We start from the raw sequence: 17164 nt of genomic DNA, 5'->3' as shown, positions 1-17164 counted from the left end.
AGACTCTAGTGAGTATGAAATAGGAGAGAAGTGGGTGGTGGAGTTGGTGTGGCAAAATACTCTCCCTTATTATTTCACTCCATTATGTTGTTTGTTTTCTATAATAATAGTGGAATTATTCATTTTAGGGCATTTTTAGTATAATGTCTATAGAGATTTTTTTTTTTAATTAATAAGGTTCCACGCTACAGAGGATGATTCTACATCACACAACGAAGACTGAAGAACTATTGCATGTCATTTCAATTTGCTTTATATCCCACTTTGAAATTTGCTCATAAAAGAGGAAGATGAGTTTAGACGTAAATGAAAAGCTGGTGTAGTTAGCAAAATCATTTTAGCTTAATTTCATATTGAAGGTTCAATCAGGCATCAAAGTGAGTACATGCCGCAGCATGTCGATGCAGTAAGTCTACTAATGGCCTTCAACCAAGGCTTTGATACCATACAAATTCATACATATTTTACAATCTTCTTCTTCCTTGCATAGATGATTGGATAATAATAATTGATTGGTTAGTTTTTTCTACTGTGAATTGCTGATTGGTATTTTGAGACTGTCACTTCTAATGATAAACCGTCTCACTTAACAAAACATTTACTGCGCATAGTCAATCGCTCATATTCTGCAATCGAGCAACTGGGCCATTCCAAAGACATATCACACAAGAACCCTTCAATAAATATTGTTTAGATCATTGGGGACATACAAAAAAGAGGATAAGATTGTCACCAAAAAGAGACAGCCGCTTCTAAGCCTGTCCTACGGTGTGTCCCTGCTTGGGAGTATCTCAAATTGTAGCTCTTTTGTGCCATTACAGAGGAAATGATCCCACTCAAAAGGGCTGTCCAGAAATGAAATGTGGATGTATTTTCTCTGCACGAGGGAACCAACAACCCCAGATGCATGTTTCTGCCTCGTCAGTGGGGTACGGTTTGTATCCCTCTTGGCATGAGAGAGCAAGGAGGTTCATGTCTGGGCTCACCTTTACACTTGGGGTGAATCCCAAGAGATCCACAAAGGGTGAAATGCCACACAAAAAGAGGATGAGATGCTCACCAAGAACAGACCAGAACAGGGTCAATAAAACTGAATATTCAACCTGAGCTATGGACTCACTTGACAGTTTGGCCATTTGATAGGATCTGCATTTGTGAAATATATGGGTACAACTCTATAGATGAATGTTAATTTAAGTATTTGGAATAGCACTATGTACATATATAATATTTCTAATATTTCTATTTATGGAAGTTGACATGTAGTTAAGAAGTTTAACTACATGTGGGCAAATAATAGGTTTATTATTACCAAGAAAAGGAATAACGTTCTTTGGCCTATGGGTCAAATTCTGAGAAACTTCAAGCTAATTGAGACCCTTGAGATCATTTAGCTGTCTGCCCTCTTCTATAAATCTTTCAGGGATCGAGAAAGAAAGCATGATGTGTCAAGTGTACTACATCTTGCTTCACATTGCAGTCAATAGCATCTAAATCCAAAATGACTCCGCAGGCATAAGTGGTCATGACGGATCACTACTAAAGTTAACGTCAATTAAGACATTGGCTGTGTAGTTGCACAAAAACGTACATAGTTACATAGTTAGATAGGCTGAAAAAAGACATGCATCCATCAAGTTCAGCCTTTCCCATATCTGTTTATTTCTTGCTGTTGATCCAAAAGAAGGCAAAAAAAAAGTTTGTTGTTTAAACGTCTGTACAGACTCTGATAAAACTACCTCTGCAGGCAGAGAATTCCACATCCTTATTGTCCTTACTGTAAAAAACCCTTTCCTCTGCTTTAGACTAAATCTCCTTTCTTCCAGTCTAAACGCATGACCACGTGTCCTATGCATAGTCCTGTTTATGAACAGATTTCCACACAATGGTTTGTACTGGCCCCGAATATATTTATATAACGTTATCATATCCCCTCTGAGGCGACGTTTTTCTAAACTAAACAGATTTAAATTAGTTACCTTTCTTCATAACTATATTGCTCCATTCCTTTTATTAATTTTGTAGCCCGCCTCTGCACCTTTGCAATAATATCCTTCTTTAGAAAAGGTGCCCAAAATTGCACATCATATTCAAGGTGCGGTCTTACCATTGATTTATAAAGGGGCAAAATTATATAGTTATCCTGCAAATTGATGCCACTTTTTATACATGACAATACCTTACTGGCCTTAGCAACTGCTCACTGACATTGCACATTGTTTTCTAGTTTGTTGTCTATAGTATTAACTTTGTTTTTCTTCTGCCAGCATATTATCCAGCTTATATCAAACCAACGATTTACTTAGTGGTACAATGAACATTGAGTTTATAATTACTTGCTACAAATATCATCTAACATATATACTGGTCGCAGAGGCGCTGGTCTAAACCTGTAAAGTACTAACAATACAGTCAAATAAAGAGAGGTCTCAGATACCCTGAACTATATGTGTCATTCCTTACGTGTTTTATGTCTATGGAGTATTTACTCCTAAGTGATACCTTTTATTGGACCAACAGAGAAAAAAGAAACATTCTTGTACGTTTTCAGTACCTTAGACATATCCTTTTCATTGAAAGAAGAGACCTCTTAACGCTTGGGCCACTTATTCTTCTACAAACAAGACCTCTCTCTCTCTTATATATATATATATATATATACACACAGTATGTCACAAAAGTGAGTACACCCCTCACATTTTGGTAAATATTTTATTATATCTTTTCATGTGACAACACTCAAGAGATGACACTCGTCTACAATGTAAAGTAGTGAGTGTACAGCCTGTATAACAGTGTAAATTTGCTGTTCCCTTAAAATCTATATAACACCTTTGGCCCTATAATTAATAACCTTTAACCAATAGATGTTCTTGGAACTAAAATGGCTATATCAATTGTGCTTTATGTCTGTCGACCACATTTACCAAGGCAAAGACAGTTTTGTCTATGTATGATCAGATAAGAAATGGATCAGGTTTTGATGAACCCTGTGTGTCTGTTTAAATCGTCTATAAACCGACCATACTGCTAATGAAGAACAAAATAGGATCTATTCACTAAATTCCATATTTATGTGTGTTAGTTAAAAATATAGAAGTTGGACAAAAACCCAACTCACAAATCCATCAAAGCCAACTTGATAGGGATGAGTTGGAATTAGTCCCCACCGCCAAGCCCCTAGCTGAGGAGGATGATGATATCCACTTTAAGTGCCAGGAGGGCAGACAGTGAAAATTACTGTGCTCCCCTTTAGCACTCCATTACCTTTTCAGGTATTATTTTTCACTATTTTCCATAACCTTTTCAGGTACCATTCAGTGATGATCTGTTTAGGTTTTTTTCAGGTGAGGACATGTGCCTCATTACCATTTTGAACTTTTTAAGGTCTCAGACACTTGTATGCACTCGCAAACTTACTAACCGTACGTAAATTGGCCTCAGAGTGTTTTGATATTGTGAAAGAAAAAACACAGTAGTAATAAATTACTTTTACATACATGATTATTGGCTGATTTCCTACACTATTTAAATTCTTTAAAAAAAGAAAAACACAATTTAAGATGCCCACATAAAGTTCCTGCAAGCATACCTTGGTACTTGCTGAATTTAACATGAAAAGACCGTGTATCAATTGCAAGTCCTTGGGGTGAGATTTTAATAGACTCTTCCCCCTTTCTGTCTACCTCCTGCTCCCATCACCAAGCTAAGAGAGCGAGCCATGCCTCGCTCACAGCTACTTATGCGTCCATTCCTGCGACTGCTGCAACTGTAGTTACAAGAGTGCTTATACTTATCTGTATGTCTTAGAATGTAAATATCAGAAACCAGAATTGAGCATTTGAGCCAATTAAGTAAAATGTAGCCACTTCCACTAATTTATTGACCAATTTATGAGGCTATAATAATCTGTCTGGATTTTATTTTCTTTGCAGAAGAATTGAAAAAGCAAACAATCTTGTAAGCATTGATCGAGAGGCTTTCCAGAACCTTCCAAATCTCAAGTATTTGTAAGAAATTTCAACAGTTATCACAGAAAATAAGATAATCTTATTTTTTTTTATTATTACTTTATTTTGGATCAATGATAAGAAAATCCCCTTTTCAGTGTATTAATCATTACAAAATACACAAAGAAAAAAATGGCATCTTATTGGTTAATCTCATATAATAATCATAGTTATATCATAGATAGACAGACAGAGTTGCCTTATAACAGATTATCTGTCTGCTATGTATTTTCTAGAAGATTCAATAAAGTAATATTGAAGAAACAAAACTGACTTTTAGTATCAGTATAGTATTAAATTAGATCTGTTACTGTGTTTTTATTCAGCTTGACAAACATTGTAATGCATTTTATGGGTCTAGTAAATACTTTATGACTATGATATTTTCTCTATTACTACCCCTGCTTAGATATCATATATTGCTGGTAATAACATTTGAAATCAATGGAGAAAGATGAAAGTTAGATCGTGAACCCAAAGTTAATTTCATTTGGTGGCTGCTGGTCTTAAAGTGCCAGGGCCACCTTTTCATCTTCCGTCTTGCCCTTGTACAGCTCAGTCGGCACTAAGAAGAGTGAAGTTCAAGCATATGTTTCATTTGCCATATGTGTAGAATGTATGTTTAAACCAGTTCCCTAAAATAAACACACATTCACAAAATCCCAAAGATCTAAGCATATTTAATATTCTCTCTTGATTGTGAAATGCAGTGAATTATTTAGTCAGATAGCATTATGAATTTAAATGCTAGCCCATGGATATCATAATTACAATGCCCAGGGCTTTTCGTAATTCTAATATTAATGCTCTTAGTAATAAGGGACATTTCATTAGAAGGTTTCTAGGAAACAGATACATCAGACATACACTGATAATATGAATTGACGTTCAATAACCTTTTAACTCTTAGTCATTGTTTGAAGTATTTGTAAAACCAACTATAATGAAAAGAATGATTTTATAATAAGAATGTATCCACATGTATATTCTATTTTTCATTTAATAAACAATGTAATGAATGTCAAAGTATTAGGCTGAATCATAATATTCTATTTCATTTTCTTTTAGGTTAATTTCCAACACTGGAATTCATTTTATGCCTACTGTGTCCAAAATACAATCTTTCCAGATTGTGGTATTGTAAGTTCTAAGCTTCCATATTAAATATTTAATCAGCTTTGCAATGTGGACTAAAGATGTGTGTGGCTTCAGTCATGAATTTATATTGCTTTTATCGCTGATTCTTGGTAGATACATAGACAAACCGATTGACGGACAAAGAATCAGCCTTCTAATATTGTTGAACACATATAAAATGTTTCAATAAACTATATTTATCTTAACAAATTGCACAAGACCATTGGTTTACTGTGAATAACCATTGAACAATATAATTTATTCACAGTAGAATGAAGCACCCATGAACGCTTATGTATTTTGTTCAGGAAATTAAAACTTTTACATAAACTGTTATGAGAATGACACAATGTAATAATTACATGATATTCTGAAAAACAACTTGTGCTGCTACATAACAACTACAAAGAACACATAGCTATTTAGCGCTAATATTCAAAAGCAAAATATTCTGGTAATAAAAGATACATCTTGTTGACCTACATAACAATATCGGTCGCATGTTTACACATTTATCACCCCCAGGAGTTTGAAAGTGTTGGGTCACCCAATAGGACATGATGGATGCCCCAAAAATCCAGGGTCAGGGGTGATAAATGTGCTCCTTGAATAATGGAGGACATAAAATGAGGACGTTATCTACAATAGCAAGGACTTAAGGCAGTATTTATATAAGGACTGAATCATTTATGTGCTCCATGCGTAGGCTTTCTGTATGTGCTTTAGACAGAACCAGTGGTGAAACAAAAAAATGTGGGGCCCCTCTGCAAGAAATAAGGTTGAGGCCACTAACCTCCTCCTACACACCCAGTGACATACTTATAGAAACACTAACATACTAAAGAGTATGATGATGCTATATAAAGCAATAAATAATAATAATAATACTATCACACACAAACATACATACTTACACCTCACCTGATAGCTAATACATACATACTAGAACACTCACCATAACAAACACTCACTGAAAAAGACTCAGTCGATCATCACACCTCACTCTCATTGTATGTATCACATGACTCCTTCGCACACATCACTTCCTCTCATATAGCACCTCACTCCCTCACACCTATAACACATCACAACTCACTCTCTCACATCTATCACATATCACACCATCACATCTATCAAACTTCACTCCCATCACACAATATTCCTATCCATATATACAAAAAAGACAACACTAAAATTACTTCACAATATAGTTATATAAAAATACATTTTATTCAATACAGTTATAATAAATCAAGATCAATACACACTATGGAAATATATACCAGAAAGAAACACCAATATTTATCAATGCTACTAGGATATTGTTAGTGCATAAGCAACAATATACATATTTTAACCCCTTCAATGCCTTATGGATGTAGATGTACGTTCAAAAAAGCTCTGCTTAGAGGCCTTTTAGGACGTACGTATATGCCCTAACTTCCATGCAGTGACAAGGACATCACCCTGCTGCTACATCCCAGATCAGGCTGCCTTTTGACAGTCTAGACTCCCCCCTCCCAGCAGAAGACAGTAACATTGGCTTCCTGCATATCGATTCTTTAGGCAGCCGTTACCTAAAGAATGCATGATCACTTGGTCTGGTATTCCCTTCCAGAATAAGCCACCGATGGCATCAACTGAAAGGTTACAGGAAGACAGGATTTCCCCTCAGCTGGACTGAACGGTGTATAGACGTTTTATATCCACCTCACTTACACACTCACGCATACAGTAACATACTCACACACACTAACACACATACTCTATCATGCTTAGACAAAAATCTGAAACTTTAATGTAATAAATATCTCAAAATATTCCTGTATGTTTTAGGGAAATTCAAGACAACATTAACTTAAAGACGATTGAAAAGAATTCATTTGTTGGACTCAGTTTAGAAAATATTGCAGTGTAAGTATGCCTTCTTTACTAATATAGGTCACTAAAAGGGAAGTTTCAAAAATGCCTTTCGTACATCTAGCTATAGATAAACAGTTTTTTTATTGCGAGCATCTATTATATGAATAACTAGACTAAAAACTACTAAAGTAATTAAATTGAAAGATAACATTATACATTTGTATGTGTTTGTTTTTCTCATGTGTTGTCTACAGGCCTGACTTGTTTACCTGTCACATATTTTCCCTTCTTCTCCCACTATTTTGCGTCTTTCTTATTCCTAGATGTAGCTGTGAAAGCCAGGGCTTTTTAGAGGTCACTTGAGCCACATACCAGAACGCTTCACTTTACATAAGTCTAGACCAGAACCTAGACCAGGACCAGCTTCTCTAGCTATCAGTCATTGCGTCATCCTTCCAAATGTATTTTAATTAAAACGTTACCTCTGCATTACAAACAAGCTAAAGAAAACACTATTTTTATAGACGGCTAAACCAAAATGGAATTGAAGAAATCCAAAACCATGCATTGAATGGAACCCATTTAAATGAATTGTAAGTAGGAAATTTGCCTTTTCATGTGTATTATATCAAATACTATTTGCAACTAATTTTCAGAAATGTGGGGTTTATTTACTAAAGTGAGAATTGTCAGGAGGTTTTGCGGGCTTCCACTCCTTCATTAAAATATTCATTATGAACATACCTAGGAAGTTTTGGGCTCCAGCTACCCAGAGCCTACCCTTGCGGGATGCAGCTAGGACTACCCACTGACATCAGTGAGTCTCGCTGACGTTGGTGGACAGTCCCACTGACGTTGGGGGTGTTCCTGCTGCAGTGGGCATTTCCACTAACACCAGTGGGTGTTTCCGCAGACATTGTGGGAAACATCCCTACTTAAAATGTGTGTGAAGACCCCATTCCTGTTATCTGGAGCGCCGGTTCTCCAGGCCAAACCTGGAGAGTTCCCAGGTATGATTATGAAGGGCTATCACACGCAAATTCCTCTGAGCTAGCCCTGTGTGATGCATAATTCAGAATGTATAGTAAAATCAGAGAGCTGAAATGCAACTTACCTGCCAGCTATTATGTCAGCCATCCCTTTAGTGAATACACCTCTTTATTTTACAGAATCCTAAGTGGGAACCAGCAACTGACAAAATTACCGGATCATGTTTTCTCTGGAGCTGATGGGCCAGCTGTACTGTAAGTCTTCACAAATTCTACTTCCCAAACCATATGCCACTTTAATGGCCAGATAGTTTTAATACTTATATAATTATAATGAGATAATATTTTGCCCTGTCTCGACCAATGATGTACCAGCGATGTCACAAAAAATGATCCTACAGGTCCTAGTACAACATTGGTTAAAATTGCTCCCACATCTCCATGGTGGCACCACTGTGTCTAAACTATTCATGACAGGAGCCGTCAGTCTGCAGCCAATCTCCTGCATTTCGATCGCTTTTACAGAAGAAAAAAAAAATGCATGGGTAATGGAAGATGACAAATGCAATGCCTGTGGGCATTGCCACTGACTAGGGAAAAGAAAAACTTTGGTGCGCTAAGCTAATTCCAGGCGCTTAAATAATACAAATGTGTAAAATAAGGCCTACCAAACTAAGTTCTCTGCCTCTCCCTTCCTCTGATGGTTAGTTGACCCTGAGACATTAATATATTTTTTTAGATATATTGTTTAATAAGTGTAGTATGAACTAACCTGCAAACTCCTGCTTTAGTGGATACAAAAGGAGTATTTGGAGGTAAGAGTAATAATTTCAAGAGGAGTCATTGGAAACGGCACATCAACAATTATGATTGTAAAGATGTTATAATAGACTGGATAAAAAAGTTGTGGGTTGACAGGGAGGCCACTGGCAAAATAAATTTGCTGTACTTGACGTTTAATGTATCAAAAAATATATATATTTAACTAAAATCTGCACGGAAATTGAGGCGCTTACTATCTGTATTTTGCTGTATTGCAATTTTTTGAACATCTACCTGAATAAATTCTGTCTTTCATTTTTAGGGATATTTCAAAAACAAGAATCAGTTCTCTGCCAGCTTTTGGCTTGGATAATATAAAGAGGCTCATAGCAAAGTCAGCATATTACTTAAAAAAACTCCCACCACTGGAAAAGTTTTCAGAGCTGATTGAAGCAAATTTAACGTACCCGAGCCATTGCTGTGCTTTTGCAAACTGGAAGAGAGAAATGTAAGTTTTATTTTTTATTTTATTTCTTATTATTTTCCTGTAAATATTTAATTGGTGTTTGATTGCTATAATATATGTATATGAGCACAATAAAAATAAACTTGCTTCCTTAGTATTTTAGTTTGGTATTAAGTTTTAGCACAGTGCCTAAACTAATGCTTAGGACATAATGATATGTACCAAAGGAATTAATAGCCTTTAAACATCTATCTGTTTGGGATGCAATCATTTTATAATAAATTAATTGAAATCATAATTGTATCCGATCTAATCTTTTTTTTTTTCTGTATGATTATATGTATTAAAGGAATTAACAGCCTTTAGAGATATTTATGTTGCGATACCACCTCTACCACCTCTAGGTTTTTTTCACCAAAAAAGTCCAAGGTTACTAATTTAACCCCTTTGTTGACACATCTACCTTTTGGTTTGACTCAAGCTGGGAACATCCCTGGAGTCTCCAGTTCAAATGCTGTCTCCATGGCTCCGTTTTTGTGTATTCAATCTTTGGGCAAAGCATTAAGGCATGTCTGCTCCCTGCCCAGAGTTTGCCCACTTACCACTTAAAGTAGAAATGGCCCAGTACCTATGCATGGCTAACATCCACCTACTATCACAGGTGAAGGGATTTGGAGCGAGCCCTGGGAGAACCCTTGGCATGGATTTAACATCTACTTTATGGAAAAATGTTGATGTAAAATCTCTTAGACATTGGTGCATTTACAAGTTACCCTCGATATATATTTTTTTTCCATTTCGCCATATATAAGATATTAATTAAACTTAAGGTTTATATATATCGAACGGCAAACTTCATACAACTTTTTGTATTATATGCAGTATAAAATAGTATTCCATTAAGTGACTCAAATACTATTTCTCATGTTACTAGTCTGGTAATGTGACATACATTATTTCAATGTAGTATTGATTGGGAACATATGTTCCCGAGAATAGGCAATTAAAATAAATTGTGTGTGAAATAGACTTGCGGTCACCTGAGGTCTTATGAATTATGTCATTGAAACTTTGGTGATTTTTCAGTATCTTTTGACAGAATGCTAAAAATACAATGTGTCGGTTTAGCATTCAAAAGTCAAGCATGGTACCAAATGTTCCTTCCAGATTATAGCTTTTTTCCTCTTGAAATGCTACTTGTTTCTTTATTTGTCCTTCTTCCCACAAGTGAGATATAGTAAAATGCAAAGGGACCAGAAAGTATAATTATGTGATATAAATAAAATAAATAATTTAATAATAAATATTATTTTTTTTATTGGTGATGGTGTTATTTATTCAATTTATATTTTATATTTGTAATTTGTTTTTGAAACATGGATTAGTTAAAGCGGTTTTATTGGGATAAATGTTATATTACAATAAATATAATATGCACATAAATCATGATTATAATGATTTAATATTTTTAAGCAATGAAGATTAATGAACATCAACATCTTATATTTAATAATTAAAAAAGGAACAATTGAAAGGGGGGAAAAAGAAATATGTCATGCAAACTGAAACATATGAGTTGTTACAGAGATGTCTAATGAATTTAGTATAGAAGAGATATAGAAGAGTTTACAATTTGGTATAGAAGAGAAAAGAGTTTCATTAAAGAGACTTTCATTAAATATAATTTACCTGTCAAGCACAGCGAGGTTTGGGGACACTAATGCTAGGTAGGACCACAAGGAGCGGACTTTGGCAAGCTCAAGGCTAAGCCGAGGTCGGGAATCTGAAGGCCAGAATACTGGAGACTCTAATTAGAGCGTGCACTGGGGATAAGGCACTATAAAGCATATGCATGACCATCAGAGGACAAGGTCCGATGTCTTCTGAGGGCTTATATAAGATAGGCAGTGAATAGGCACCAATTAGGGGTTTTGGCGCCAAAATATTTGAAAAGTCTGACATCACTTCTGTTCAGAGAACCGGGATTCCCATGACTCGCCACTAGAGGGCACGTGGAGGCAGATGGAGGTCTTCCTCTGCTCTGTGTTGGTTGGAGAGGCTGCTGGGTGAGGGAGGGGGTCTCCCTTTCCCCTGGGGGCAGCTGCTGGTTGACAGAGGGGGTCTCCTTCTCCCCCATAGCAGCTGCTGCTGCTGGATGGCGGAGGTGAGTCTCCCTCACCTCCGTGGTGGCTGCTGCCGATGCAGGTAGGTGACATTACCCCCTTAAACTTTATTTAAAATTCTAAAGCAAAAGCCCAAAGAAAAATATCTTTATGATGATATATTAACCCCTTAAGGACAATGGGCGGTCCCTAAACCCATTGAAAACAATGCATTTTGAGCCTGTACATGTACAGGCTTTGTCATTAGGGGTTAAATCTTTTTATTTTATTTTATTTTTTTTAGGGGTTAAATCTTAAGGTTTATTTGCTTCACATGTTATAGAGAGCAATTCCGGAACAGAACCTTCAACCATATATACCCCAGAATAAGGAATATTTATATTTTAATGATCTAGAATAAAATTACATGAAAAAAATATTATTTATATGATAACATTCCGTTAAATGTGCATAGAAGTCACTGTGTACCATGGCTATCCCTGAAGTCCTTCATCTGCAACTGGACAATGGCCGTTTTTTCTGGTGATTATAATTTGTCCCAGAGGAGACTTTATATTTCTATATGCTGTGGTTCATCATCGTCCGCTATGTTGTGTCATCTATTGCACAGCAAAGCATTTATTTGAAAAAGTGCAAGAACTTCATAAATAGTTTGATGGCACACTTCCCAGTTCCTTATGTAACTGGTTCATGGAATGTTAATGAACTTTATAAAGTCTACTTGTTTTGTGTATATAACCTTGCGATAATCCTTACAGCTGTTGGTGCTGCACCATCAATAATCAACATGAAATAATAAATGTAAATTATCTTCAGCATATTTTAAACTAATGTAAAATGACAGATTGGGTAATATTATACATTCTAGCCTTCAGTTATCAAGTTATAAGCTTCTAAAGGTATCATTCACCATACAAAAAGATATAATAGATATGGAAAATGGTGTTTAATATCTAAATTCCCTTATAGTTGATTTTTAATGTGAACTTTTCTATTTTTCAGTAGCAAATGCAAGAACATTATGCCTGCATGTCACCTAGTTTTATTTGCATTGTTTTATTTTTTGTGATAGTAGAAGTATTATTAAACACTCATCTACAGACACCAGACAAGCCAGGAGGCTTGTTTTTCCCTCAGAAATCTCATGGTGCTGCCACAACCACAAGGGATTCTGGGTAGGCGCATGCAAATAAGGTTAACAATGATCACCTTTGCCTCTATATCCACTTTATACATGGATCCCTTGAAAGTAATTGCCCACTGTACAACTTCCCAGAATCCCTTGTGGTTGTGGCAGCACCATGAGATTTCTGAGGGAAAAACAAGCCTCCTGGCTTGTCTGGTGTCTGTAGATAAGTGTTTAATAATCAAAATGCATTGTTTTCAATGGGTTTAGGGACCACCCATTATCCTTAAGGGGTTAAGGTTGAAGTTCAGAGGAATGTTTATAACAATTTACCGCAGAGCAGACCTTTGTCGGTAGGGCAAATAACTACCGTTAAATAGGTATTAAACAGATGTTTCTGGCAGGAATGGGAACATGGATTAATAAAACATAAATTCTACACACGAGAAGCCTCTTTTTATGTCATTTTTCTGGTAAAAATAATAAGCGTGCGCTGAAATAAATCACAATGTAGTTTTAAATGAAATCTTAATAACCATATTAGCAATTGTTACTCAGTCCTCACCACTTACTTATATACGACTGAAATTGTTCTCATAAATCTTTTCATCTGATACAACTGTTCATGTACAATTTGTGTTCAGTTATGGCTGTTAATACATGACATTTTAAGTAATTTTAATTATTCTGATTAGTTTTACTGCCTTTCTCATACATTTCATCTACAGGACTACATAATGTTTTTTTTGGGGCGCATATATGAAATTTAATTTTATATTACAAAACTATATGCTAACTTTTATGGCACTGATATTGTACATTAAGTACATAAATCTTAAGCATTCTCACTGGTTCCAAGGAGTATAGATGATTTTACATGACAAATAGGACAAAACTAATTTAACGGGGCATTTTATTGAATAAAAATAAAGAAATATGAGTCAATATCTAGTAGAAAGGAAATGTCAGTAGTGTACCTGAAAGTAATTTGTTGGAATATTTGATCTAAAATTATTTCAGCATTACACCATAGATTACTAGCAAGCGTTCATATTTAACCCCTTAATGACAAAGCCCGTACATGTACGGGCTCAAAATGCATTGTTTTCAATGGGTTTAGGGACCGCCCATTGTCCTTAAGGGGTTAAGATATGGAGAAACTTTACAATGTGTGAGGACTTGTACCGGCCATAAAATATTGTTCAGGGAGTTGAAATAGATCACCTTGAAAGGAACATCCAGGATTTATTGGAGAAGATAATTGGACAGGGGACTTGCCAATTAGTCTAATGTTTGTGTAATTGCTGAAGGGAGATGCTACAACAATGGAAAATAAAATTTGTTTGTGCTTTAATTGATAAAACAAAAGTTGTAATCATGAAACCAGGCAAGACTGAAGTATAGTTAAATATAGTAAGAGAATTAAACACACCATTCATCCTTTTGAAACTGATGTTAGTCTGATACTAATTTTGTAATACAGGTTATCTAGTTTTCTCTCTAGTGTTTAGGCACATGTTAGGTTTCTGGTTCTGTATGTGTATTTTTATGCGTGCGGGTATGCAAAAATCTTTATTTTTTCAGCAGTGACATACAACTATATAAATAATTAAGGAAATTATAAAAAAAATACACAAAGATAGAAAGTATTTGTTAATACTTCCAAACAAGAAGTTAAGGGAACATAGATATTTTCTCATGTCCCTCTTTCTGCATAGGAACCATGCATACATGAAATAATTTAGGTATTCGACAGTGGTCTAGACATTTCTGTGCTCTGGAATTTACCTTAAGAGTCAGAAAACACAAATGGCATTGGCAACAAGTTAAATTTCGAAAGCATTGTGACCTTTTTGAAAATGATGTACCTCTGTGGCAAACATAAATCTCTTGCTTATAGGGATCTATTGAGGTAAAATTCCCTAGTCCCGTGGAACACGCAGAGTTGGGTCTATTCCAGACATTGGGCTCAGTATAGTAAAATGCACATAAAGCAAGCTGATTTCACCCACTTCATAAATAAGTCCCAGAGGAACATACACCAGAACTGAAATAAGGGAGGAAAGTTTTAGTTCTAAATCTCAATTTTCCTCAGCTCTAATCAGATCGAATTCCAAAAGACTAAAAATGAAGGGGCATACAAAACGTCAGTAACCAAATGATATTAAAATAATGATGGTGCCAAAAGGCACAGACATTTCACTGGTAGGTAGGTCTTCAGATTGTGAAGTTGAGTTCACATACAAATCTTTTAATTCTGTATTTGCCTTTCCATGTAACATAAGCACGATAATAAGCAAAGCACAGATATTTAACTATTCTAAATATGTCAGTAATAAACATAGGACATGCTAGTCAAAAATTCAAAGGCTATAAAATTAACTCAATGTACAAGTCTTAAAAGTATTAAACATGAACACTATGGGCCTGGTTTAACAACCCATCCCAAATCACCAACTCATTAACAGAGTTTTAATGTTAAAACTACACTCACTAGTTAGCAATGCAATAACCAGTGTTCACAAGTAACCAGCACTAACCCCAAATCTAAGCTGATCAAAGAAAACCTTCATGGTCAAAGTAAATTAACAATTAAGTTCAATTAAGCTAAACTAGCCTTAAAAATGTTCAGATCCCCCTGATACAAATGTAACTGAAAAAAGAAACAACTACAAGCGTCATAGTTCATAAGGTTGAAAAAAGACCTAAGTCCATCAAGTTCAACCCTTCTACCTAACCTTCCTATTCTTGATCCAAGAAGTGTTTTTCTCCATGTGTCATTTGTCTACGAACCACATTGAATCACTTAATTGTCAATATTCCCATTAGCTTAAATTGTAGCATTTATTAACAGTGATCTAGTTTCTAAGCTTGAGGATCTAATTTTAAACAGTTCATTGAATCGCAAGCCATGCTTTATTCACTTCCATTAAAACCAGTTAAAGTTTAGGCGACCATTTTATGGGTCCTACAATTCTACAACAAAACTTTTTTGTCTAACTATATTCGTTTTTCTTTTTAACAGCTCAATTTTGCATCCAATATGTAACAGAACTTTTGATTATATGGATGGGAATTCAGATCCTTCGGACAAAAGATCTACTCAGGATGAATACATGTTCTCTGGTGGAACAAGCTTTGACCAGATGGAGAAAGAAGAAGAAATGTTCTTTGATTATTTCTTATGTAATGAAATTCGTGATGTCTCGTGCTTTCCTAAACCTGACGCATTTAATCCATGTGAAGACATCATGGGATACAATACTCTCAGGGTGTTGATATGGTGTATTAATATTTTGGCTATTACTGGAAATGCTGTTGTACTGATAATATTAGTTAGTAGCCAGTATAAATTTACTGTCCCTAGATTTTTGATGTGCAATCTAGCTTTTGCAGACCTGTGCATGGGTATTTATCTGTTGCTTATTGCATCTGTAGATATTCAAACCAAAAGTCAGTATTATAACTATGCGATTGACTGGCAGACTGGAGCAGGTTGTGGTGCTGCTGGGTTTTTCACTGTATTTGCGAGTGAGCTTTCAGTCTACACCCTAACCGTAATAACCTTGGAAAGATGGCATACAATCACATATGCAATGCAGTTAGAACGCAAAGTCAGATTTCGACATGCTTTAATTGTAATGATTTCGGGTTGGATATTTGCATTCACCGTCGCTCTCCTCCCCATCATTGGGGTCAGTAGCTACCTAAAGGTCAGTATATGTTTACCTATGGACATTGAAACTCCACTTTCTCAAGCATACATCATGTTCCTTCTAGTAATTAATGTCATGGCTTTTGTTGTTATCTGTACCTGCTATATTGGCATATACATCACCGTAAGAAATCCAAATGTTGTCTCATCCAACAGTGACACCAAAATTGCCAAACGCATGGCGATATTGATTTTTACTGACTTTTTATGCATGGCGCCAATATCATTCTTTGCCATCTCAGCTTCGCTAAAGGTTCCTCTGATCACCGTTTCAAACTCAAAGATCCTTCTGGTTCTTTTCTATCCAATTAATTCATGTGCCAATCCTTTCCTCTATGCCATTTTTACGAAGACATTTCGTAGAGATTTTTATATTTTAATGAGCAAATTTGGTTGCTGTCAAAAACAGGCACAAATTTTTAAAACCGAAACCTCTTCATCCGCTCACACAATTCATGGGAGAAATGGGCATTATGTTCCTGGACCAAAAAGTAGCACCGGGTCCGTGTATACATTGGTGCCATTGAATCACTAAAATACCAGTTTCAATATGAAAACGTATCTCAGGAGACATGAAATTTTATTTTCATGATTTAGTTAATATAAATATCATGAATTGAATTAATTTACCAGCAATGTGACAAAAGTGTAAACAACCTTGGCTCCAAAAAACACTTTTATCGGCCAATGGAACCACACACTGTGACTTTCCCCCGAAGGATCCCCCTATTAATGGTTTGATCGCCTACTGTTCATCTTAGAAGGAACAATACAATGTATCTTCCAGTCTTCTCCCTCTGCACTATGAGAAGGACAGATCTAAACTACTGGGCAATTTTAGTACTATAGACATGTAAACGAAAATATAAATGCTTTATGACATTTTTTTTATAAACATTGGGGATGTTCTTCAATAAGTAAACACATTCAAATTAAAACATACTCTATGGAGCCCAGTGGTGATTTGAATATA

General features: G+C 35.6%; 1 protein-coding gene across 1 annotated transcript in view; it reads left to right on the top strand.

Annotated features, from left to right (window-relative positions):
* Nucleotides 1–16836, top strand: part of FSHR (follicle stimulating hormone receptor) — a 54131-nt gene extending 37295 nt beyond the window's left edge. Inside the window, exons 4-10 of the mRNA XM_053459670.1 lie at nucleotides 3936–4010; nucleotides 5079–5150; nucleotides 6984–7061; nucleotides 7535–7603; nucleotides 8180–8254; nucleotides 9084–9269; nucleotides 15502–16836. Coding sequence (XP_053315645.1) covers nucleotides 3936–4010; nucleotides 5079–5150; nucleotides 6984–7061; nucleotides 7535–7603; nucleotides 8180–8254; nucleotides 9084–9269; nucleotides 15502–16726 — 1780 coding nt within the window. The 3' untranslated portion in view covers nucleotides 16727–16836. The remainder of the gene's footprint in view (nucleotides 1–3935; nucleotides 4011–5078; nucleotides 5151–6983; nucleotides 7062–7534; nucleotides 7604–8179; nucleotides 8255–9083; nucleotides 9270–15501) is intronic.
* Nucleotides 16837–17164: the final 328 nt, after the last annotated feature.

The sequence above is a fragment of the Spea bombifrons genome, chromosome 3 (genome assembly GCF_027358695.1).
Source record: "Spea bombifrons isolate aSpeBom1 chromosome 3, aSpeBom1.2.pri, whole genome shotgun sequence".
NCBI classification, from domain to species: Eukaryota; Metazoa; Chordata; class Amphibia; order Anura; family Pelobatidae; genus Spea; species Spea bombifrons.
The sequence above is the reverse complement of the archived record's forward strand: the minus strand, read 5'-3'. Positions and strand labels throughout refer to the sequence as shown.